General features: G+C 34.7%; 2 protein-coding genes across 2 annotated transcripts in view; both read right to left on the bottom strand.

Moving 5' to 3' along the window:
• Window positions 1-475: 475 nt before the first annotated feature.
• LOC126975592 (cyclin-dependent kinases regulatory subunit-like) lies at window positions 476-2,613 on the bottom strand. The gene is made up of 2 exons (XM_050823545.1): window positions 2,382-2,613; window positions 476-1,353 (listed from the first exon to the last, which is right to left on the bottom strand). Exons 1-2 carry the CDS (start codon window positions 2,438-2,440, stop codon window positions 1,131-1,133), a joined length of 282 nt encoding a protein of 93 aa, XP_050679502.1. The 5' UTR covers window positions 2,441-2,613; the 3' UTR covers window positions 476-1,130.
• Window positions 2,614-5,626: 3,013 nt separating this feature from the next.
• Window positions 5,627-26,480, bottom strand: part of LOC126975575 (dystrophin, isoforms A/C/F/G/H) — a 657,038-nt gene continuing 636,184 nt past the window's right edge. The window contains exons 52-68 of the mRNA XM_050823519.1: window positions 21,981-22,240; window positions 20,902-21,060; window positions 19,099-19,235; window positions 18,388-18,506; window positions 17,376-17,545; window positions 16,932-17,013; window positions 16,573-16,705; window positions 15,931-16,150; window positions 15,493-15,604; window positions 14,889-15,009; window positions 12,804-12,945; window positions 11,863-12,012; window positions 10,727-10,853; window positions 10,079-10,207; window positions 9,531-9,654; window positions 9,114-9,197; window positions 5,627-7,707 (exon numbers count right to left, since the gene is read on the bottom strand). Coding sequence (XP_050679476.1) covers window positions 7,598-7,707; window positions 9,114-9,197; window positions 9,531-9,654; window positions 10,079-10,207; window positions 10,727-10,853; window positions 11,863-12,012; window positions 12,804-12,945; window positions 14,889-15,009; window positions 15,493-15,604; window positions 15,931-16,150; window positions 16,573-16,705; window positions 16,932-17,013; window positions 17,376-17,545; window positions 18,388-18,506; window positions 19,099-19,235; window positions 20,902-21,060; window positions 21,981-22,240 — 2,379 coding nt within the window. The 3' untranslated portion in view covers window positions 5,627-7,597. The remainder of the gene's footprint in view (window positions 7,708-9,113; window positions 9,198-9,530; window positions 9,655-10,078; window positions 10,208-10,726; window positions 10,854-11,862; window positions 12,013-12,803; window positions 12,946-14,888; window positions 15,010-15,492; window positions 15,605-15,930; window positions 16,151-16,572; window positions 16,706-16,931; window positions 17,014-17,375; window positions 17,546-18,387; window positions 18,507-19,098; window positions 19,236-20,901; window positions 21,061-21,980; window positions 22,241-26,480) is intronic.

The following is a 26,480-nucleotide window of genomic DNA, read 5'->3' as shown; positions in this document are numbered from 1 at the left end:
ATTGTCAGCTTAAATCCAAACTAGTTGGCAGCATTCAATCTACCGAAAAGTTATGAAACATAATTATTAAGTGACTTGAACTTCATAATAGTTATATAATCTAATATATAAAATTCTCGTGTCATGGTGTTAAACGTTGAACTCCTCCAAAACGACTTGACCGATTCTCATGAAATTTTTAGTGCATATTGGGTAGGTCTGAGAATCGGACAACATCTATTTTTCATCCCCCTAATTAAAAAATACATACAACTTCAAATTTTCACCCATCTTCGTAGATGATCTTGATCGTTCAACAGTTACTTTTGTATCGCGATTTTAATATCGGCAATACAACTTTTGCTGGTTTAGCTAGTAGTTATTATAATAATCTTAATTTTGGTACTACTTGAAACCACATCAGATACCAGGTAGAAGGTCCTCCATAAGGATAATGCAATGCTTAAAACAGGTATTTACTAGAAAATAAAACAGCTTTATAATATGTTATCATTTTATTAATCAGCAAAGGCACTGCTGACAACAAGCAAATCATTGCATGTGAAATTAACAATAAAATATGTATTTAGGTACCCAACATTAAAATAAATTTGTTACATATTACACCACTTATACAATAGGACGAACAGAAACAGTCTTAATTCCTATATAATATTAATATACTTTTTGGACATAGCTCACTTTAAGTTTTATGCAGTTTTATAGCCCATCCCTAATGGTGGTATTTTAACAATATAAATTATTCTTTTTATATAAGACTTTATTTATCTTACTCAAGTGGCTCAACTAATTGTAAATGAGAACAGCAGCCATGAATATCTGAAATGCCAAAAACTTCCGAACTCTAAATAATTGCTAATTAATTATTGGGAGTAATAAATCCATTGCAGAAAGAACCAGATCTGCATTCATATATTACAGCTAGTGTCACTTAAAACTTTAGTATAAATAAGTATTAAATATTTAATATATTTACATAAAAATATGTGAGCAGCACTGATGTTGTGTGGAACGCATCAAGTATTCCAATGTCATTACAGCTATTCTTAAATTTACAGGTTAATCAATGAGGTCAAAGAAAACGTAACTGTTCTCAAATAGAGTATAAAACAAAATCATACAAACTTAACTCATACTTTGACAGCCGAATTATTGGTTGCATCTAGCCCATTGACAAGAACCTGTGTGTCAGTCCGTGGTCTTCTAAATAGTAGGACATGTGGCTCAGGATTGTGCACCATGAAGTGGAGCCAGCCCGGACTCTGTTGTACTCCAAGATTTCTCCATTCAGTCTCTGTCATTAAATGTGATCTGGGCACAAGCCGAGCAATGTCTGGTGGCAGTATAACATGTCTGTAAAAAACTAGAATATAGAACCAAATCAAAATATTAATTTTAGTTTAATGAGTTGTTTTAAGTTCTGTTTAGAACTTGAATCATTTATTGATATAGTTATTTATTATCATTATAAAATAGTAGATGGTTACTGTCTAAAACAGCATCTTTATTATTGGGTCTTACAGGAAATCTAAAAAATCAGAAAATTTATTAAGAGTCCCAGAACACATTGAAAGTTGTGTCCTCAATATAAACCTTATTCTAATTATTTTAGTATTCACTGATAGACTTAATTAAAACATTCAGGAACAGCCCTAGAAAGGTTAAATAAAGCTGTGTGGGGTCAACCACTCTATAGACACAATAGTATTGTGGGTTTATACAGAGTTATGTTGTGATTTAACAGTTAGTGTGTTAAGATACACCAACAAATAAGGTTGTAGCTAATAATTGTGGGTTTATACAGAGTTATGTTGTGATTTAACAGTTAGTGTGTTAAGATACACCAACAAATAAGGTTGTAGCTAATAAGCGTTATGACATTGTTTTACAAAATAAATACTAGGGTACTCATGCCACCACCATTTATTATAGTCATTTAAATATCTACCTTTATTGTCAAAGTTAATTCATACAGATATGATTATTTATAAACTAAAAATGAAATTACATACTTTACGGCTTTTATATAATATATATCTGCGTAGAATATACTCGTATGGTAATGGTAATTAATATAAAAATAATCTACTATAAGATGACCGGAATGTTGAAGGGCGAATAAGCATGCAGGACATGTTAACTACTAAATGGTTTTATAGCAGTTCTTAATTAAGTAACTTTATAACAGCAAAGCTAAAGTTCAATAAAAATTCGATTTAACATATGGAAATAACCATAAAACCAAATGTACTTCTCTATTTGGCATATCTTAAACGTCCCGAGGAGAATACATAGGTTTAAATATAAATATACTATTTAAAGCAGATAGTGACAATAAAAACTAATATTTAACAATAGTAACATAAGGATATATTCAGCACCTGTATTCGTAAATATCATCTTGATATCTTTCGGAGTATTGTATTTGCTCTACGGGCATTGTACACAATATAATTGAAAAAAGAGATTTTGTCCTTTTTAAAATACCACCTATAAATTAACCTTTGTATTTCTAGTCGATATCAAATTCAAAAACAATTGAAAATTTAAAAATATTAAAAACAGAATCTCAGCTGAAATTATTTTGATTTTTCTGCGTATTTCTTGACGCTAATGTCAATTGTCAAAACAGTGCAATGTACAGAACAGAGTACAGCATCAAAATAATCTCTGGTAATACATTACCAGAGACACACAGCTGACAAATTTTATTATTTTACATGCATGATCATGTATGCTAGTCCGTTTAGTCGGAATAATAAAATAATAATAAAATACTACGAGCCATCAATCAATCCAATGTCATGAATATAAGGTCATTAATAGATATTAATATTAATATCTATATATATAGTTTTTTAAATATATATTTAAAAAACTCTTTTAGCTTAAACGAGACATTTATTGGACGCAGTGCTTTATAAACTTATTTGTTATGTATCTATTTCATTTAAAATAGTGGTCCTTGAGTTTCTTGAATGTTCTCCTCACAAGCTCTACCGAACATATTATTATGTTACATTCAGTAATTTAAAAGAAGAGGTTAGAGTCGATTCAAAAGCGCTTAGTGTATGTATTAACGTAAGTATCCATCCCTAATCTGTGGTGCCTAATTGAATAAAGCTTATTTAAAATTTGACTTAATAGTATATTAAATGAAGAAAGGCACTTTTAACGGTTGTCGGTCTAAAATAATTATAGTAAATAATCAAAAAGAATACTGCGCCAATATTATTTATTGCTTTAAAGTTGACGAACTTACGGGTGAACATGATATAATAATAAAGCTTGTCGCTATAACCATGTAGTTATATATATATATATATATATATATAGGTAAAGAATGATATTGTGAGAAGAATAAGTTGACATAATTATAAAAATATGAGTTGGTTTATACCATTATTGTGTATTCATTATTGATGTTATGATATATTGTCTTTTACTTATGTTTTCAAATGAGTTATTTAAAGAAAGAATAGATTGGAAAGTGATCACTTTGCCAAGTATTAATTAACCTTACGTTACTTTTTAAATGATTAGTCCGAAGAGTCCCAACACTCTACTTAAAACATATAAACTTAACTTTTGTTCAATAAGCTAATAATAAATATGGGACGTTAACGTGCAAACATGAGAATAGTTAATAAATCTACTGAATTTAAAACATAGTGACGCGAGATATACACATTACACTATTATTATATTTAGCCAAAATCCATCTTCCACTCGCGTAAGCAAAGCGGAGAGTGCAAAGAGAGCGAGAGAGCGGAGCAAAATGCAACAACTTCACGATCGGCTCTGTGATCAGCTGAGACTATTAACAAATACGTTGTTATCCGACGATAACATCGCCCGACTTTTTACTAGGCACATATGGCCGGCGTTTCAAGAAGTGCCCAGCCATATCACGATCTGGCCAATCTAATGATCCGCCCGCGATATATTTAATAGGTCCAATTTTTTTTATAAATAAATAATAATATAAAACCCAATCCCAGCAATTTGAGTACCAACCATTGACAACATTTATGTTTCGCCCCGTTAGAAAGCTGGTCATCCAATGGCAAACCCTTTCGGGATGAATGTTGGAAGATTACCTAAAGAACAAAATAAAATCATGTTTATTTGATGTTGGAATAATGTTATTCAGCCGCGTAGCGTGCCTTGGCGGGGCCCCGTATTAAAATTAAAAGGAACATTTATTCATCATACTTATCTATCACTTTTTCCAAAACTTTTAACTGGTGAGGTACTTAATAAAATAAAAGGTTTGGAAAATGAGCCCTTTCGGATTTATGGTCAACCTACAATAGTCACACAAGAACAGTAGTGGAGAGAGAAATGACAGTTTAATACTGTCAGCTATCAAGTGTCAAGTTACCTGTAACCATAGCCTGTAACAATGTATAAAACTCTTTTTGGCACGTTATTTAAACCAATCTTCGCAACTGAAGCACTAGAAGAATTAAGAACACACTGAGCTTGGCTGTTGGAAAACGATTGGTTACATTCGGGTACGAAATTAGTATCAACTAAATTATCAAATCTGTTCGTAGACATAGGGCTGCCACCAATACTTAAATAGAGGATTGTACTATATTTCCACGGAAGTGTAAAAAAATAAGGACTCCGTGTCACCTACATAAAAGTGAAGCATCAAAATAAGCCAGTTAACGTGTAAATACATAGCGACAAGGACACACTTACACTAATATAAGCCGACCAGCCGCCATTATGACATCTGCCATCGTCTGTGACGGACAGTGACATCCAGTGTGGCTGGTAAATAAACAGGGACTTTACCCGAAAAATTGTGTAATCCATGTAATGGTGTTCTAAGTAGATAAATCATCATCTGTTTCAAGATACAGTGCTATAAGATTACAGATATGTCTTAACCAATATTTTTTTTAAATACTCGAATTGTCAGGGATCCAGTACTATGTCAAAATTTTCATCACTTATGTATTTTCCTAGCAACTAAATGACTATAAAGCACATAGTTATTTATTCTAAAATGTACTTATTTGACGTCACGTCAGTGGCAAACAAACGAATTTAAGAATGAATTTTATGTAGGTATTCTTAAAAATAAGAAATTAGTACGTCACTTTTATATCAGTTAGAACAAAGACAAAACAAGATATGGGCACAGAAATAAAACTCGTAATCCTTACTTTCAAGGTGTACATCCTTTTTTATGTAATTTATTTATTTACTCATACTATGCCTGCGATATATATTTTTATGTTAGGAAACAATCTGACTATCAGAAACTAGAAATTCGGACTTAAAAGTAATGTGGCTATATAATAATATGACTAATAACGGGACATAATTTGTGTTAGCTGGTATCCCTCGTACCTGCACACACTCGGCGCGGAGTCATTTTTTTGATCGTCCGTGTATATTTCATGTAATTGTGAAATCGGACCATACTGGTAGGCGCTAGCAAATATTTAAAAACGGAATTTGAAATAGATATATATTTATAATTATATTAATTAACTATTAAAACTCTCGTTCGTTTTTAAGGCGGATTTTTGCTATGGTACAAATAAATCAATAATTACCTTTTTTCTTTTGGTATATTTTAAAGACACTCTCGAAATAAAAAACAATGTCTCTATGCAGAATGTTTATTTGGATTTAACTTCTAAAAATGATAAACACAGTATATTAATATACAAATAATTACGAAAGATATTTTAAGTAAATACATGCCAAATGTTATATAACATTAGATTCGAAAAATTAATAAACCTATGTTAAACAAATAAAATTATTAACAATATAATATTAGTGTAAATTTTATTATATTCTTCATTTTAACATACATAATAATAAATTGTGCTTTTCGTTTTCTTAAAACCTAAGTAAATATTAGCCAAAAATAAAATACTAAAATTTCGTAAAGTTAAACAAAAAATAAGTTGCTAAGAAACAATGAGTCTGATTTATTTGGCGCAATAAATCATAAAAAATTAACTAAAATTGAAAATGGTAGCGATTCTCTTGTGTCTGGACCTAAATATAAATATTCTCAAATAATCGAATTATCATTTCGTCACACGACAAATTTGCTGAAGACATTAGAAAGACAAATGAATGAAATAATGTAAAACGTATGCAAATAGTTAATGTTATTGATGATTTTCAGTTTTATTTTAATATAATAATAATTAACTTAGTAATAATGTAGCTTATTTTTAGATTAGCTTACACCCAAATGGCCGTAATAAATATTTAAAAAAAAATCGCTACCAGTTCACCTATAAAGAATATTAAAATACAATTAGTATTCTCTGTGACATGATCAAATGTTATAAGTTATTACAAAATGAAGACGTTAAGTTCCATCGGAAGTCCTAATTGTAAAATTATTTCAACAGTCACTTAACATTCGTATAAAAGTCATCTCTCCAATAATATAATCTTATCTAAAAGGTAGGCGCCATCTTAACATAGCTACACACGTTACAAAAGTCTGAATACAATAATTTGAGATACAGGTCTCAATCTAGGAAGGTATATCGTTAGAAGAAAGGATTCGGTTACATATTCTGATATCTACGAAGACTTTCCTACTGATGTCAATCACAGAAAAGGAATCTTCTAGTTCATAATTTGGATTAACATATCATCATCTAAATACATTTTTAAATATACGATAACATATGCGCGCATTAACATGCCCCATATTTATTTGGCTACATCTAAAACTACTGCAAAAACTTTTAACGAATTCAATAACTACTGCCATTCAAGACGGCATAATATTGTACGTTGAAACTGGATTTAACAATACCACTAGAACGCCGGCTTATACCTGCAACCTCATGGGTTTTCCTTTAAAATATCTCAAAATCAGGTTATTTAAAGCTAAATTGTGATTATATTAAAGCTTAGCTCATAATATGTCGAATTAGCATTCGAAATTAGAAAATTTCCCGCCAAATCGATGTTTGCGTTTCGTTTCACGTTATAACGTTATAACAGCAAAATGATATGGCATTTACAAGTGATATGACATACAATGGAGATTGTACTAATGGATATGTACTTAATAGATTAATAATACCAAGATATGATAATATATAATTGGTACGCTTTTTAAAATAAGTATAAATGCTTAAAGAATGTCTTTTTCGTTGTATCGCTCTGGCAACCCTGTTGGTTATTAGAAAAAGAAATAAAGAAACAATGACTCATTCACGATACGTACTGCAACAAAATACCCTTATTTATACAATAAGCGTTGCATACGATTATCGTTTTAACGAACCATCTCTCATCGACCGAGCGTAGACACTGATCGACACATGGGTTCAATCCGATAAGGATCGAATTCCCGTGCACATGAAGTCAAGTGCGTTCGGTTCGTAAGTGAAATATGAAGTTAGCTTTTGTATAAGGTTTAGTTTGTGCAGGTTTTGTTAGTGATGAGTCGAAAATTAGTGGGAGTATATTTGGGATATGAAGAGGTTAAGCATCTTTGGTCCAAAGCCCAACTGTGTTGCCATAACGGAAAAAAGTGCCGGTTTCGAGGCGGACTGATGCCAGCACCATAGCTCGTTTTATTCGATATGGGAGACTAATGCTTTTCTTCGGGTTTCCCGTTTGTGTATTGTGGAGGTGCGTTGGAGTTGTGTTGATCCTCAGTCATTACAGACACCAATTCTTCTACAGCTTTACCAAGGTCATCTGCAATAACAGAATACTATGTAAGTATGTTTTTATTACAATCAGATAGATGAAACAAATACAAAATTGTATATCAAGCAATATTAACTATATAAATGTTGTTAAGTCGGAAAACGTTCAAGTATAAAAAATATATTTTTTATTCAGAATTTTTTACCACTCAAACCAACGCTTTCCTTCACCTACACCTTTTTTTATACATTGAGGGATGAGACAGGTAATTGATAGGCGCTGCCCATTACAATGCAGTGTCGCTCAGGATTCTTGAAATACCAAAAAATTCTGAGCAACACTACAATTGCGCTCGTCACCTTTAGATAAAAGAAAAAGTCTCATTTGCCGAGTAATTTCACTAGCTAGGGCACCCTTCAGACTGAAACACAAAAATGCTTCCACATTGCTGCGTCACGGAAGAAAAAGGCGCCGTTGTTTTACCCATACTGTACGCCGGCATCCTGTGCAAAGGTGCCTCCCACTGCCACTATAATCTCACTCCTAATAATTCCGATCGGAAACATACACATAATTGCATAATTCATGGTACACAGAGGAGTGTTGACTATATTTATCATCATTTTAAGTACTATTAGCTTACAATAGCGCATTATTACCTCAAGGTATACGTCCTGGTTTAGCGAGCAGACAAAAAACATTTATTTATTATTGTTATGAAATCGTGAACAGGTTACAAACAATATCAAGCCATTCAGAAAGTAACAATTTTAAAATTTAACAATTTTGCCAACTGTACATTACCTATACCTAGTCTTATAACTCGTGCTAATCATGCAAATACACAGGGTGAAAAATGACATTTGAATGCATAGGAAATGAATATTAAAAAAAATTGTCAAGCTTAATGAAAACCAAGCTCTAAAAAAGACTCAAACATAACAGCTATGTATTTTGCTCAATTACTTCAGCTATTTTATGAATATGCTATGTAAGGTAACTATATACATTTTAAAATGTTTTTGGTTATTTTTTGATTTAAGCAGAATTCCATAATACAACTAAAATAAGCAAATGAACTTGAAAATATATATGTGAGGCATATTTACAATTTTTTATTTGACTGTGAAAGAAGTTCTTAGTATGGTAGTGGAGTTGCAATGTATATTACATAATTATCAAACTGAGCTGATAATTCGAAGTACTACTAAAAACATTATTATTTTCAGTAATTATACTAAGTATTTGACGTTCTAATTAGCTTGATTTATTAACTTTTGTTATCGAAATAAAATCATTAAATACTCATTACAACTCTCGTTACAAAAAATAATGAAACATGTAAGTCTATTACATTTTTTATTTCAAACAATTGGTATATATTTAAAATAAATAGGTAATTATAAAAACTTATTAATTAGCAAACTATTATCAAGCATCACGCAACACCGAACCTGCGCAGTGCATGAGAGAGTGTATCACGTGCGGCGGCGGCGGGGGGCGCTCCCCCTGGCGCTCCCTCTCGCTGCGTCCGCCATCTTGTTGTCAAACGCTTACGTTAAGAACTACTACTTGGTACCTTTTTGTTTAATATTAGTAAAATTTCTTTCACTAACCATATTCTATATTGTCAAGATTACCATCACGTTTGCTTCTCGAATTATCTAGATATTATGTAAGTAATATGAATTAACTGTATGCTTTTTCATTAATGTCATAAATACTTCTCTGCTTCATTATAATAATAATACTTATTATACTAGTTTGATTCATTCCTTTGAAATTGTGTTTTTGTATATATTTGCACTGATAATTTATGATATATATTCTTTGTTGTGAATTATCATTTCTTATTTAGTATTTCAACTTACTGGTATGTCCATCATGATACAATCCGTTGTGCATCTTAGCCGGAGAGTCTGTTGCGAGCTGGGACGCTGTTACCGAACGGGTCTGGAGAGTTCCCGTGCGACCAGCTGGTGAGCCTTGGCTTGGCTGAAATAAAAGACACAATAATTGAAATTTGTTCAAAGAGTATTTAACCCAGTTTACCTAATTTATAGGCCACGAAATACTCTTTAATTTTAGCAGTTGGATGTTGCCTGATCATCGCGATGGACGATGAAATCGAAAGGGACTTTTAAACTTTTGTTATAAGAAAAACATTTACGATATTCATTTTTGAAAAGAATTTTGAAGAGAAAAATATTTTATCAAAAATCATGTTTTAGTAATTTTATATAATCACATCGAAAGGCATAACCATGCCTTGTAATTCTGATGATGCATTAGCAGATGATTATTCTATACAGCCGAATACTAAGGCACTTGTAAATAATTTAGGTTTGAGCAAAGGGCTGATAAAAACTGATGGAAAACGATAGTAACACCCGATGATAGTACTAAATGTTATATCCACCTCATCAAGCAGGCTACGAAGTCTTTGCAGCTGAGCTTCTAGTTGTCTATTATGTTCCTCCAGAATTTGCATGCGAGCTTCCAGACGACCCTTGTGTTGGCGCAATAGACGAGCCTCCGCCATCATATCCTGGTGAAAGAAATAATTTGATTTAATTGATAGGACTATGAGCTAGTAATAGCTTTCAACAATACAAGGCTTTAAATGCAATTTTTTTATGCATTTTAATTAGTTGTTTCTATAGTCTAATAAGTTGGTTCAAATACGATTAAAATTACAATCATTAATAGATTTCTGCTACATATATAGATATGTAGCAGTTTGTATTTATAGAAATATACTTAATTACTGAATATGAAATGCTAAATTTTCCGCTAACAGCCTTAAAAATAAACTCGTTACACATAACAGCTATAAAAATAAAGTTAAGCCTGAGAATAAACAAGGGTTATGCAAAATGTTTACAAGTAGATATTTTCCTTATGCTTGGTTTGTTCAACTTCAGAATTGTCATTGCATTGACAGTGTTGTCAGCATTTTAGATATTCTTTATTTATTCTCGGGTATAACTTTACACCAAGTATATTTGTAAGGCTGTAAGTGTATATTTAGATATACTTTCAACAAGAACAGCTTATGGGTATGAACCTGATCAACTGGAGCGTTCCTGCTCTCGTTAACAGAAAGTTGTTCCTCTGGCGTGGAACCTGGCGTCTGCTTCGCCTTCAGACGTTCGTACTCGGCCTGCAGACTAGCATTCTCTTCTTCCAGTTCTCTGAAAATTCACTTCAATTAGTAAGTAATCATCTAAGCTTTGCGCATTTTGTTAGTGATAATTACAAGCAAGGGCAGACGTTCAGGTAATATCACTTGAGTACTGTCACAGAGATGAGTTACAATTTTGATAATATGTCGTCATATGGGTCACAAAATTTTAAAATTCAATCTACTGAAGTAAAATTATACAGAAATATCAAATTAAGTACAACTGGCAACAAATCTGCCACGAAATTGTAAAATAATCCGACCTAAAGACCGATGTCGATAAGGCAAAGTAACACTGTGTGATATTGACGTCTTGAACTTAATAATAACTCTTTTTATATGCTAACGGGCAGGTAAGCGACTCATGTGAGATGGTAAGTGATGAACAGCCGCCACGGTCTGATACAAAGAAAGATAAGTTGGCGGGCTTTGAAGATAGTATGTTCTAAGCTTAAAGGTCTCTAAAAGGTAACCGGAAGGGAATACTTTTTAATTAAATCTCGTATTTTTCTATGATTGCCAGTATCATCTTGAAATTTCCACCGAACGGTTAACTGCGTTTAATAAGTTTAAATTGCATCGCGGAATCATTTATACATAGTTACTGCTGAAGTTTTAAAAGTTTACCAACTTCATTAATACCATAAAGAAAGTGCTAAGCAATCTAACAGAGTGAAAAAACATTGACCGTCGTTAGGAGCCTGGTAAATGTTAGAAGTTTGAGTGAATATTCAAATTACTAACAATTGACGAATTAAAACATAATTTGCATTGTTGCTTTGTAAGCTTTTAGCTTTACTTTAGTAAATTATTAGACTTTTTCAATTTCAATAATTATTTTTACATACTAAACTTTGTTTCTTTACATAGATCAATAGGCACTGAGCCAAAAATCACTCCCAGGCTAGGTTGCATGAGAGAGTGTCATATAGTTTTCATTGAAGCTGGTCGATTTAACTGTGTTGTAATTATTCACATCAAAAATTGTTCGAATAATCGAGTTGATAATGCATACAAACCTGATCATAGCCTCCAGCTCATGCCTCTGCTCGCGGTGAATGATGGAGACGACCTGCACGGGGGAGCGGGGGGCTTCCTCGCCCTCTCCATCCACTCCGCCGCCGTTCAGAGAAGCACAGTATTGTGCTATCAGTTGGTGTTCCTCATCACTAAACAATACAGGACACCAATATTTATTATACGTCCGTTACATTGTAGCAATAATCTCCGCAAGTTGATATGGGGTTAGGCCGCCATTTAAGTTACGTCATTATACTTGTTGCAAACTTACCACTTCTTACTGACGTCACGCAGACGTTACTATTATAAAGTTCTGTCCCTATTCCAACACGCGGGGGTGCGCATTTTACAAGTTTAATTAATGTCTTTTTTAATTGAACATTGTTAAGGGTTTAAATCAAAGAGTCTAATTATAATACACAGGTGATGCCCATTTCATTATGACATCTGACAGCTTAATATTTATTTGACTGCAACGTTTAGTATCTGTGGTCCAGTGTACCATTGATTGTCTATGCTTATTCAAATATACGAATAATTAAATTTAATCTAGTAAGTGTACATTTTAATGTAAACTTTAAAAAGGTAGGACGTTTTGGATTAGGCTATTCATATATAGATAGGTAGGTAATTAGAAATACAGGAACCATTCCTATATATTTCATAAGCGTAAGGCGTACGTACACAAAATAATATGCCTGACACCGAAATTTATACTTTAATTATATTAATATGATCCTACTTGAATAGAATCCTCTTTACCTTGGCCTCACTTGATGGTAGGTGATCACTTCTACCCTGGTAAGATTCACAAACTATAGTCGAAACAACGTGGTTCCCATTTGACTTCTCCTAATGTTGTGTTCTCTGCCCTGTCTGAACTCCTAACCTGCGATATCCACGTTTTGGATGAAAATCAAGCATATAAAGGGAAGGTCACCTGTCTGGAGTATCGCCGGCGCGGTTTCCGAGCTCCACCTGAGCCAACCGGGACGCATACAGCTCCAGACGGGAGTGCATATCGTCTGCTGTGGTTGTTGCACCGTGCTGTGGAGAAGGCGCCGGAGACTCTAGGGCGTCACCTACAAATAAAAGTACAATTTAAAGGATTAAATGTAAAAAAGCTAGACCATTTACAAAGATTAAGAGTAGCGACATTTTTAACGACGAAGTCGCAGCGCCAATAATTAAATTCTCGTTGATATGTCTGAAAATATCTGTTCACATGAATAACATTAAAATATTACTTGCCGCAATGTGTTGTATTAAAAGGCATAAAAGGCATTTATTTTCTCAAAATTGATTCCTTTAGAATTATTTTTGATGTCATTTCTAATATAGGTACTAGATACTAGAAATTGTCGCTTCATTGTGTGTCTTCTACCGCATTTATCACGGGGAGTGTTCCGAAGAGCTGTTTAACCTGATTCCTGCCCGTGACCCGTAGCCTCACTAGGATAGGATTATATTTTTACAAAAAAAAAAAAAATAAATAAATAATTAAACCTACAGAATATGAGAAGAAAATTCATAAATTCATTTTTTCTTTACATTTCTATTTTTTTTAGACAGTGCGAAAATAAGCCAACAAAATACCCCTAACTTGCTACAAAACACCCCATGCTAATCATTAAATATAGATAAAAATTGTACGAAAATTTATTAATTGTACACCATTACTATTCAACCTAACATAAATTAAAAATGCTTCAAATTCCGAATTAAAACTATGGCGATCTTGAACGAGAGATATCTCGATTCGATTCGCTCGATTGCTCAAGGCTCGGTCCAAAGCCTTAAGTAGCTATATAATATAACATTCCTTTGCCTTGCTTTAATTTTGCTATATCTGTTACTTTGATATAATTTTATTTAGAATAACCCTACAACGTTACTAAATAACCTTAAATAAAGAATAATTTTCTACTTGACAATGAGGTCATATGAACTACGTACTTTAAAGACGTTTCATTTTTATTGTTTGCAACAAAAGTTGTGGTCAGCTGTCGCTAACTCACTTAGTCTATGCTAAGCGTTTGTAGCAATTACACACAATTGAGTGCTGTGTTAGGTTTGAAATATGAGCAAGTATAATGTTTAATTACAGAAATAATTATATTACTCTAAAACATAAACTAACATGACGTGTTAAAAGAAAGAAACACGTTCTGTGTCCCGTAAGTTGATGAACTAGAGCGGCGCCTTTTTCTTACATCAAGTAGTAGTGTTTTTTTTTATGAAAATAAGGGACGAGACGAGCAGGACCTTCAGCTGATGGTAATTGATACGCCCTGCCCAATGCAGTGCCGCTCAAGATTCTTGAAAATCCCCAAAAATTCTGAGCACTACAGCTGCGCTAGTCACCTTGAGACATAAGGCGTTTAGTCTCATTCGCCCAGTAATTTCACTAGTTACGGCGCCTTTCAGACCGAAACACAGCAATGCTTACACATTACTGCTTCACGGCAGAAATAGGCGCCGTTGTGGTACCCATAATCTAACCGGCATCCCGTGCAAAGGAGCCTCCCACTGGTGTACAAGTAGTAGTGTACAAGCACTGTTTGTGTTTCGGTCTGAAGGGCGCCGTAGTTAGTGAATAATAACTGGGCGTGGGATTTCAAATTGACGAGCGCAACGCAGTGCCGTTCAGAATTTTGAGTTCCATTGAAAATCTGGATCGATCACTTACCAGTAGTGTAACAGTGAACGTCTTGATAGTCTTCATTTTTTTTGCATAAAAAAAGCCTATAACTTGCACCGTAATCGATCTTTAGATTTAGGCTAAGATTGATTATGCGTCTAGATAGACTGTGATAGCTGTGAAAACGTCGAAAATAATTGTGGTTGACAGTTAACCTCTATATTAAGAGATTTAAGTTGTACCTTGTCGCGCACACTAAAGTAATAAACCTGGCCTGTTTTCATCGGTTGTGTAGGAGCAAAAGGCTCTATCTAGACGTATAAATTATAGGATAAGGATTATAGGTTATAAAATACGAAATATAAGTATAAAAAATAATTCTACCTTCTAAAACAGTCTGGACGGGCAGATAGCCGACCCTGGGATGCTTCTTGAAGTATCTGGCGGATTTGAACTTGTTGCGAAGAGCTCTCGTGAAGTCACGCACATCTTCACCGGATGTTGTCTATAATTTAGAAATTTAACTATTTCACCATCTTTTTTATGGTGATAATAAGCGTACGAGGTTTCTCTATAAGTTCTAACACAATATGAATAAGTTCACAAATGTGAAGTCTGTACAAATGTCATAGTCAAATGTTCAATTAATACTTTTATAATAATTACCAAGCCAATTTGAACTAAGCAAATTATGTTGAGGAGAATCGATAGAAAACTCGATAATTTCTGTTTTAAGTTTTACCTACTATGGTTGGGTTTTTTGCCAGTTGGACCTTATTTTATTATTTAAGTTAAATTATAGCGTTAAATTGTACCATAAAGCTATCGATACTGATATTGAAGGTACAGCATTTAATATAAAAGTTTAGACAACAGATATATACTCATTGAAACCTAAATTTAAAAAGCCACTCGGAATACGAGAACAATTCAAAGGATTTCGTCAAACACTTGCATTAAATAATATAAAATAAATTAGTTAACTAACCGCAGTACAGTATTCCTGCATGGGATGTGTCAACTTGTGGTTCTTCGCCTTCCTGCCGCTAAAGAAGCATTTCTGGCACATATCGAAGTTGAAACATTTCAAGCAGCGGTACCTAAGATAATATACACAAGTTAAATATGAGCAGAAATACTGATGTAAAAAAAAAACGGGAAAATAAAGTTGAATGCATTCAGTTGCTTAATTTCTCAAAAAAGGAAACGTAAATTGGATTTTAATGTGTTTCTGTAAATTGGTAAATACGCAATTTTAAAACAATATTTAAAAAAGATTCACTTTTGGAAGGCAGCTCCAATATTGTTTTTAAAATTTAAATGATCTTATTTTTTTTTATAAATAAGGCCTCTGTTATTTGTGAATGTCTTTTTAAATAGGATTATTATAAATTTGATAACATTCTAGGAATCTCTGGAACCTCACCTAAATCCAACAATGGGATACTCCTTGCATATATTACACTTGGCCTGATGCTTAGCTGTCTCCGCTGCAGCCAGTCTATGTAAGACCGGCAACCAAACCATGGATTGCGGTTCCTTCTGCAACCACTGGAGGAAGTGGAACGCCTCGATGTACTGAAGCTGTCCGTCTGCGTCCCGCTCTAGCGTCTTCTCCTTATCTTCTTTTTCTTTCTCTTTTTCCACTATAATTATTGTTAAATTGTTACTAGAGAGACTAACTAGAGTTTTAGAAGTTTCGATTTTTGTTTTGGATTTTTGTTTGCATTTATAAACATCAAGTAATTTTCATTATCTCAGCAAACTTATATTTAACTTTGACAGTACTTATTATGGTTACTGTAAGAGAATGAACGAGAACTAAATATTTCATTTGTGTAGTTACCGTCGCAGGCTTAACACTTGCCTAAATTCTTCTGGTGTCGTCGTGGGGTAGGTCATTTCCGACAGTATGAAAATAAAGAGGGAAGCGATGGATAGTACATACGTCAAGCTCTCGAACTGCTGGATGGTGGATGATGCAGCAGGATAGTGGGAGGAGATGATTACTAGCACCAGACGCCTGCAAGCTTACTAACTGTCAATTCCATTAGAAAAATCAACGTACCTATCTTCCTATCGAGGGTGCTTCCTTTGTTCCCTTCTTTGGTAGCAACTGAGGCTTGTTCGAAGCAACTCCTCACAGAAGGCTCGATGTTTGAACCACCGAAAGCAGCCACTTCGCCCAACTGTCGGGGCACCTGAAATATATTTAATTTATCTATTAACAACAAAAAAAGACTTCCCAAGCGATAATGGTAATAATAACCTGGAATATATGATGTAATGCAAAATAATTCATTCGTATCACTAAGAATAATTGTAAATCTATTAATCGAGTTTTTTTTTCTAATTTCGAATTACTCGATGGATGAGCAGTCCATCCACCCTTTCACTAGTGCCCTTAAATACTTCAATTCTAATCACCTGTATACAATCGTGCAGCAAGAGACCCAACTTCCTTTGGTCAGCTCGGCAAGATGGGTCTGCTATCAGACGGAATAAATACCTGAAAGCGAGAAATATACAAGTTATATAATTTTCATATTTTTGGTCAATCGTTTAAGAATATTTTTCCACACACAAACTAATGAAAACCTGCAAAAGGTCTCTTTTTTCTTTCATCTGCCTCGTCACACACATTCTTTTTGTTTCGTTCCAATGCTTCTTTTTGTCTTTATATTATTCAGTATTCAAAATGTCCGTTTAATCATCCCATTCCATTAAGACTTTAATTAAATTGGGTAAGTATTAGGGTTCACATACATACAAAAATAACATAGCATGAATATGTCTAATTTGGAGTAAGAATAATTGTGTAAAAGTGCGTCAGTTATTATTATTTGATCGTTTTAGTACATTTTAATATACCTATACTTCTCCTCCAAATGCCCTTTACACAGCAACACCAGGCCGACCTTGAAGCTCAATACCCGGATCTGCCCGGTCCGCTGGCTGTCGTACACGTTGAGCAACCAGTTAATCGACAGATCCAGGCAAAGAGGAACGTTTACTAGACTTGGATTCTCCGCAGCAATCACCTGGAAATTATTTGATTCTTCAATACCTTCACATACTGAAACTTTATGACAAATATACCACTATTTTTATGTAGGGAATTGTAAAATGGTATTTAGAGGATCCGATAGTGGAAGTGATTTACCTGATACCAAATAGTAATTCTTAAGTTTTCCATAAACTTATTCCTCGTATTGCCTATGTTTGGTAAATCCATGGATGTGTGGCGGTCCTCGACAGTACGGTTTTCAAGGAGCTTTCTCCCTCGTACTACAAACCGTACAAAGCTTCCTTGTGCGGTGTTTCCGGGACGATACAACATACTTCCTAAAAGCGTACCTTCAAAAAAAGCGCGTACACCTTTCTTAAAGGCCGGCAACGCTCTTGTGATTCCTCTGGTGTTGCAAGAGAATGTGGGCGGCGGTGATCACTTAACACCAGGTGACCCGTACGCTCGTTTGTCCTCCTATTCCATAACAAAAAAAATCCAACGGAAAAACAAATAATAAAAGTATGTTGAAAATTAGATTTAAAAAGTAGCCTGATTCTCCGATATAATAAAGAAAGACGTTGCTGAAATTACATATTCTTGCTGCAAGGAAACTGAAGAGGAAACGGACTGGTCGCACACTCACACACACACGAAAGGAAAGCGAAATGGTGTAATTGTGTTACTGAGTAGTAGAACCACGGAAAAAGGAGAAAAGGGAGGCAACGGAACGGATGGGAGGGTGAGCTTTATCGAACGGTTGGAAAAGGTTCGAGATGGAAGTTGAGTGTGTGGCAACTTTAGGCTTGGCTGTTGGTCCACTAGCCGCTGGGATTTAATTGAACACGTTGGTAAAAAGGATTATTTAATTTATACCTCGTATAGAGACGTCAGCACTGTGATCATGTCTGGAATGTCGATGAGTCTGTCATTCTGCGCGCGCAGGCCGTGGCAATCGAACGCTTCCAGAGTTGCGGGTAGTTGTAACATATGCACTGAAAATCGACAAGTATTTAGCATGGAAGATCTATTTAGTAGGCTTTCCTATAATATAACATTAGGCATTTGCAAGATTGTTTGACTTTGGATTCTAAAAAGAAGTATAAATAAATTTTTTAGTCATGCCTTTTGTTTTACTTCTCGGAATTCTCAGGGTCATATTTATTTTTATTATTTTTTTATGTAGATAATACCTATATAAAGTATATATTAAGTAATTATTTATATTGGTATTATGTCACTCCTGAATTAAGAAAAAAACATTTCATCATTTACCACCACTTCAGAAAAGTTGAACAATTTAATTCAGCAAAGTTAATGAGAAGAAGTTGCAAGGAACTTATTGCCCTTCTTTTCAATAAAATTGCCAACTTTACATATTATAATATATTCAAAATCACACATATTGATACAAAATATATACTCAAACGTTTAGACTTGCTTGTTTAAGTTAAATAAAAAACTAAATAAATCTTCCATGTCAGCATCGACCAAGTAACACAAGCATTACGCAAGAACCAGGCACCGCTTCCATTAGACAAAACACAGTATAGTTGTAAATATTCCTTAGTTAACATTTGTACTTACTACACAAGGCTTTTTGCACTGTCCTTAGCTTCAGTGCAGTTCTGTACGCTGAGAAGCGCACCTCGTTCAGGTCAGCCAAGGAATTCATTAGTTCGATCATTTTAGGATGGTCCCAATGTGTGGTCTCCAACTCGTGGCTGTAAAGTTAAATTGATGATAATGAATATATTACACTTGATAGTAAGTGACACGCCCTGATTACTACAGCTCAGTTCTATTTAGCGTACATAGATTTTTCTAAGTCTATACTTACGTTAAACTTAGCCGAGGTAAGCTTAGCATAATCTTTGATGTAGTTTTTATAGTCATTTGACAGCTGAAAGTAAACTGAGCTTAAGTTAAGATATTTCAATGCAAAAGTCAAGATTTATCACACTCAGCTAAGTTTTACGTAAGTAAAGCCTTAGCAAAGTCTAAGTACGCTCAATAGATCTCAGCCTTAATGCAGTGCCGCTCACAATTGTTGAAAAATTTAAAATACTGACTTGCATCGCAAATTCGCTCGTCACTTTGAGACATAAGATGTAAAGTCTCTTAGTCGAGTAATGTGACTAGGTAATATGGTTCTACTTGAAGGCAAAAAAAGGCTTTTCTACGGATTAATCAAGAGCTGGCAGGCTTCTAGCAAAAACAAATATGAATACATATAGAATTCTCTCATCACCATCATAATCTGAGCCAGAAGACGTCTACTGCTGGACAATGGTCTCCCCCACAGATCGCCATAACGAGCGGCCCTGTGCTGCCCTAATCCACACTATTCAAACGATCTTGACCAGATCATCGGGTCCATATTGTGGATGGCTTACCAACACTACGTCTTCCGGTACGTGTTCGCCATTCGACTTTACTGCTCCAATGGCCATCTGTTCATCGATTTCTCTACTATTTTAAAACGAGAAAAGGTGCAATTTGATCTAATTTCATCGACCCTTTAAAAGCATCACGCAGAAATTAATTTATAGAACGCAGACTTTCGTTTATTTAATCAAATTTGTCATTGGAACCCTTATAATTTCATCATCTTGGTTCATTTGTCTTAAATTTCATCTTCCATGTCCGAATTTGTTGTATTCTGAGTGTAGTCAGTTTTATTAGTACTAACGTACTGCGGTGGCTGCGAGTTAAGCTGTGACTTAAAATATATCTTCTTATATAGAACCGTACCTGAATGCCCGAGCAATGCTCGATATATGGTAAGTTAATGGGTTTATATAATATAATAATTATAAAAAAGAATAAGTGCGTGTATGTATTTTAAGATAAAGCACGGAATCCGTTAGCCCAATTGAAAATTTACACACATAAAGGGCGCCATGACTACTCCGACGTTACGTTAGTGTAGGTCAGGTGGCGCGAATTGATATGAAATTTTGTATAAATGCATGTGGCAGAATTGGAACATCAAATTATATAATTACACCGGTAAATGTGGTCGAAGTAGCGGGAAACAGCTAGTTGTAACATAAAAAAATTCGTATGGGCCTGAAACTCAAAGATGACAAATACTTAAGACCAGTTTTTGTCTCTAAAAACCAGTGTCGTAGTTTAATCATTACAGCCAAATTCAAGATATGCTAAATAAAGATGTTACAAAAATACAATAATAGCACAATAGCGAGACAGAACTAATTCGGCTTAAATTACAATATTTATTAAACCTAACTTAAAATATTTTCTTTTCACTCAGCCTTTTAATACAATATCGAAACTCTTATAGATTGTCGCGTCTCTATCTCTACTCTGCGAAATGACACATTTGAAACAAAAAAAGGGTACGGAATCCTAAAACTGAGTACTTACTTGATATAATATGGAACGTTAGCAGGTGTCACTGCTCTCTCCCAGGGTGGACGGACCGACCCTGCCAGGAAACTCTGGGCAGCACCAGCGCCGCCATCACGAGCCACTCCTGCCAGCTGCCGCGCTCGCTCCTCACCACCAGAATTCAATGCCGTTATCCTAAAGTTGGGACAGATAGGTTATGCTTAAGAAGAACAGAAAAAGGAATATCTTAGCCCAGCCTGGCTGACTACTTGGATACCGCATATGCACCACTCTTTATCTTGGATTTGCGTCGTATGCTGGTTAACTTTTTTGTTATGAAAGAAGAGAACAAACGAGCACCAAGAACAGAGGAATCACAGGAGAGTTGACGGTCTTTTAGAAGCACGCTCTATTTTGAAAGGTACCCATGTCGTATCGTCCCGGAAACACCGCACAGGAAATCTCATTCCACTGTTCCTTGAAAAACACACTATAGATCGCGAGGATGATATGCAAATTTGTGGCGTGTCGTGCCTAGGTGGAATTCGGTGACAGGAATCATGATCTCATCTATGAAAAGACTATAGAAATTACCATGATATAATAGTAGGTTTCAATGAAGTTAGATTCCGTTCCATCCTTCTTAAGTTTTCGACGTGAAAACGTGTTGCGTGGTTTCCGCAATAGAATTTACATTTAAAGGACTCATATTATGTACGTGTGTTTGTTTTGGTCTTCATTGGAGAATGAAGACCAAAACAAAGCTATTGGTATTCTCAGTACTTCTACTGCTCTAGTTTAATGCTCTTTTTATTGAAAATAAGGGACGAGCAGGACGTTCAGCTAATGGTAATTGATTCGCCCTACACATTACAATGCAGTGCCACTCAGGATTCTTGAAAAACTCAAAAATTCTGAGCGGCACTACAATTGCGCTCGTCACCTTGAGACATAAGATGTTAAGTCTCACTTGCCCAGTAATTTCGCTAGCTACGGCGCGTTTCAGACCGAAACACAATAATGTTTACGCATAGCCGGCATCATGTGCAAGGCAGCTCCCCCCACTGCTAAAAGATGCTTTCTTGATTGATGATTTGTATTTCTTTCTAGCTCACCTTGAATTCAGGTCATCCAATCTAGCAACAACATGTTCGGGCAGCTGCACGTTATCCCGCGTCATCGCCTGCGCTTGCCCGCGCAGCTCGTCCACCTGCCTCCTGAGGGGCGGTACCTGCGCACGCGCACGGGACACCGCGTCCAGTTGCGCACGCGCATCTCTTGCGTCTCCGGGGGCTCGCCATGTGGCCCTCGCAGCCTCTGCAGCCTGCACTCGGGATGTCAAGTCATCGAGCGCTGTCGTGAAGCTGCGAACTCGCTGTGGAACAAACAGATTATTTTTCGTTATTAAATAAGTAATTACTTCAGTATTTCATATTATTAAATATGTTTGATATATTTGACATAAACTGAAAAAGATTGTTGATAGATAACTAAAAATTATGTTATAACGCTACATATTATATTATAACGAAGATCGCGTTACAAACGCCAGAGTCATAAAATAGGATAGTTAGGTACGATCTACCAGTTTATGGGATCTTATGTCTTATCGTTATCTTAAGATCGAATACAGAATAGAATAGAAACAACTTTAATAGCAATATCTAATATATAAAATTCTCCTGTCATGGTGTTAAACTTTGAACTCCTCCGAAACGGCTTGACCGATTCTCATGAAATTTTGAGTGCATATTGGGTAGGTCTGAGAATCGGACATCTATTTTTCATCCCCCTAAATTGTTAAGGGTGGTCCACACAAATTATTTTTTAATTTTTTTTAAATTTGTTTGATTATGAGTCAGCATTAAAAACTGCATACAACTTCAAATTTTCACCGATCTACGGTCAACAGCTACTTTTGTATCGCGATTTTAATATCGGCAATACAACGTTAGCGGGGTCAGCAAGTAATATATAAAATAGTAAATTTAAACAGAAAAAAATATAGTGAAAAAATCACAATATTATTATACACACAATATGATAATAAGTACTTAATAACTCTGTACTTAGTAGTGCTTGAGTTACCAACACACGTCTGGTATTCAGCAGCCCCTCGCGACAATTAGAATAGACAGTTGCTCCTCATGGTATTAAATTTTAATGCAAAAGATATATAGATATAATATAGTTACATTATAGTTTTGATAACAACTAGCTGCTACGTCTTCAGATCGGCTATGGATAAATTGAGGAAAATATGGAAGGATCGCAATATCACTAAAACCACAAAAATACGACTTGTAAGGGCTCTCATATTCCCCATATTCCTCTACGCTGCTGAGACATGGACCCTACGAGAAAGTGAGAAGAAAAAGATCACTGCTCTTGAGATGTGATGCTGGAGAAGAATGCTCGGTATATCGTGGACCGAATTCCGAACCAATGAGTCCATTCGTCGGGAGCTCGGCATCGAACAGAGACTGTCCACTACCGTACAAGCTCGCATTCTCACTTTCTTCGGGCATGTATCGCGACGTGGAAGCGACTCCATAGAACGCTTAATAGTGCAGGGTAAAGTCGAGGGCACTTGACCAAGAGGCAGGTCCCCGATGAGGTGGAAGGACCAAGTGAGGCAAGCTGTCGACGGTACTCTGCATGAATGCACGAGAAGAGCGGCAGTTCGCGACGAGTGGCGTCGCATTGTGAAACAGGCCACTAACCTCGACGTGACGACCACGACCACTCTGGCAAGAGTGTAACGCCGAAGAAGAAGAAGCTGCTACGTAAATAACTTGCTTTTATATAATTATTATTAAATTTATGCTTTACAATAATTTACAATACTGTATCAAATCATTCGACAATAATACACAGTTGAATATGCTGTAGTGTTATTGGTCTATCTATACAAATTAAATAAGTAACCAAATATTATGAACGATGCGGGACTCGAACCCGCGACCTCTCGGGTTCCGTCCGAGCGCTCTTTCCAACTAAGCCAACCGTTCGAGTACGCATGGTTCGTAATTTTTTAAGGTATATTTATTCAACTCTCAGGTTTTGTCTCCATCTACAGGATCTACTTTACAGTAGATAACCTACTCAACCCCAATAATTGCATAATATTAGGAAATTGACTTGAGATGTCGCTCTTTCAAATCAAAACAATTTGTTATTTTTAAAGTGATATCCCTTACTTCTGAGATTAATTATACAAATTAAATATGTAATTACATAATATTTAATTAAAATTGTATTGGTACTAGTATTTTTTTGACTGGGACGTGTTATATTTTTTTTTCCATAATTATAGTGATGTTTTCCTAAGTCTGTAGTCTTGACACATAACAATATTGTAACTGTGTTATTAAACGACAATATCGTTATAAAGTTGTCATATTCAAGGTTTAGTTAGCCTTAGGTGTTAGGTTTCCTATATAACGACTAGGTCACCTGGATTCGTGGACCGTGGTAGAACCTACTTTTCTAGTTCATTGTCAATCTACTATTTTTATTATTATTTAAATAAATCCAGTGTCCTGATGTTTGTTTCCAGTGAACTCCTAAACTAATAAATGGCTTTTAATGATTACTTCATAGAGTGCAGTTTAGTCCAACTTGAGAGATAGGATAGTTTTTATTTCGCATTGGGACCCATAATTATTTTTATTCCCAATATTATTTGTTTTGTATGGACACATTTTGTATGAGAGAATTTATTGACGCACGGTTTGACAGTTCTGCTGTGAAACAATTTCATTATAATAACAGGGAGCTTATCTTTATATATATAATTCTTGTGTGCGTGTGTATGTCACTGAACTCCTCCTAGACGGCTGGACCGATTCTAATGAAACTTTCGGTGTGTATTCAGGTGGATTCGAGAATGGTTTAGATTCACAATTGAACTACCTCCTAAACGGCTGGACCGATTTTGATGATATTTTTGTGTGTTCCAGTGAATTTGAGATTGGTGTGTGTCTTCAGGTGGATTCGAAAATGGTTTAGATTCACAATTAAACTACCTCCTAAACGGCTGGATTGATTTTGATGACTTTTTTGTTTGTTTCAGTGAATTTGAGATTGGTTTAGATTCTCAATTCCGCCCATATAATATAATTCTCCTGCTCATGTGTATGTTAGTGAACTGCTCCTAACGGCTGGACCGATTTTTCAAATTTAAAACATGTGTACAGGACAACGTCTGTTGGGTCCACTAGTTTTACAAAATAATTCTTGATGTTATGAAATATTATTGACATACTAGCTTACCCAGCAAACGTTGTATTATCATATAAAGTAATATAAAAAATTCAATAATTAAGATTTTTGGTGTATAAAAAATAGATGACGACCGATTCTCTGACCTAACAAATATATCGTACACAAAATTTATCGTACTACACTTAATAATTATATTCGATTGCCATCTTGCAACTCTATTGGGTATCTGTGGATGGAATAGAATAATATTAAAATCGCGATAAAAAAAAAATAGATGCTGATCGCAGACGGGTGAAAATTTGAAGTAGTACGTTTTTTTTAATGCTGAATCATTAATAATTATTAATTTGAATAAAAACAAAAACTTACGTCCAAAAAAATAAAAAATTAAATGTAATGGACCCTTAACATTTAGGGGGATGAAAAATAGATTTTGTCCGATTGACCACCCTAGCCGATATGCACGCTAAGATTCACGAAAATTGGTCGAGCCGTTTCGGAGGAGTTCAATTACGTACACCGTGACACGAGAATTTTACATATTAGATTAATATATTTTCTATTCAAAATTGTTTTAACAATGTATCTATTCTGAGTAGGTAGTTTTTTACTATTGCACTCTTTTACATGGAATAGAACAATTTTATAAATACACTAGCTGACCCGTCAAACGCTGTTTTGCCATATAAATTTTATTGATCTGTTGCTTGCTAGTTGATAAGAGATGGCGCTAGTTGTATTCATTAGTAACAATCACACTTCTTTTATATTTTGTATAATTCACACTATAGTTTTATAAATTATAGCCTATATGTTATTCTGGTGTGTAAGCTATATTATTGTAAAGTTTCATCAAAATCTATTCAGTAGATTTTGCGTTAAAGAAGTTCAAACATACATCCAGACATACAAACTTTCACATTTATAATATTAGTAGGATTAAAATGACTAAGCTTCTGAAACGAATAATTAGGATTCAATTTCCGAATTTGTAATTGTTTGAAATTGTTTGAAAATGTCAACCATCATAACATGGCAAATAGATTTAAGTCCTACATGAAGCGGTCATTGTCAATTTATTCATACAATGTGGTCTCTGTATGTCATATTATAAACCTAACATCTTCGCCGTGACGGTGGACACCATACCTAAAGAAGTTTTCACTTATGTAGGAACGTACTTATACCCTGCGGCACATCGAAATCGGAACCTTTGTAAATGAACAACTTATAATGTGGCATTTGTGTTCTTCCGTTAGAGTTACTGTACTTCCATATTAGTAAACATCCCTCACAGGAGTTTCCAAATATTATTATTTCCAAAGTAAAATAATTGTTCGACTTTTGTGAGAGTCTATTCTACTCTATTCTTTATAATGTGGCTTTTG

The sequence above is a fragment of the Leptidea sinapis genome, chromosome 36 (assembly GCF_905404315.1).
Source record: "Leptidea sinapis chromosome 36, ilLepSina1.1, whole genome shotgun sequence".
Classification (NCBI taxonomy): Eukaryota; Metazoa; Arthropoda; class Insecta; order Lepidoptera; family Pieridae; genus Leptidea; species Leptidea sinapis.
The sequence above is the reverse complement of the archived record's forward strand: the minus strand, read 5'-3'. Positions and strand labels throughout refer to the sequence as shown.

Coding starts and splice junctions, on each gene's coding strand:
- LOC126975592 (XM_050823545.1), bottom strand. CDS start 2,440: ATGCCCGTAGAGCAAATACAATACTCCGAAAGATATCAAGATGATATT. Junction 1,354..2,381: donor GATGATATTTACGAATACAG/GTGCTGAATATA, acceptor AGTTTTTTACAG/ACATGTTATACTGCCACCAG.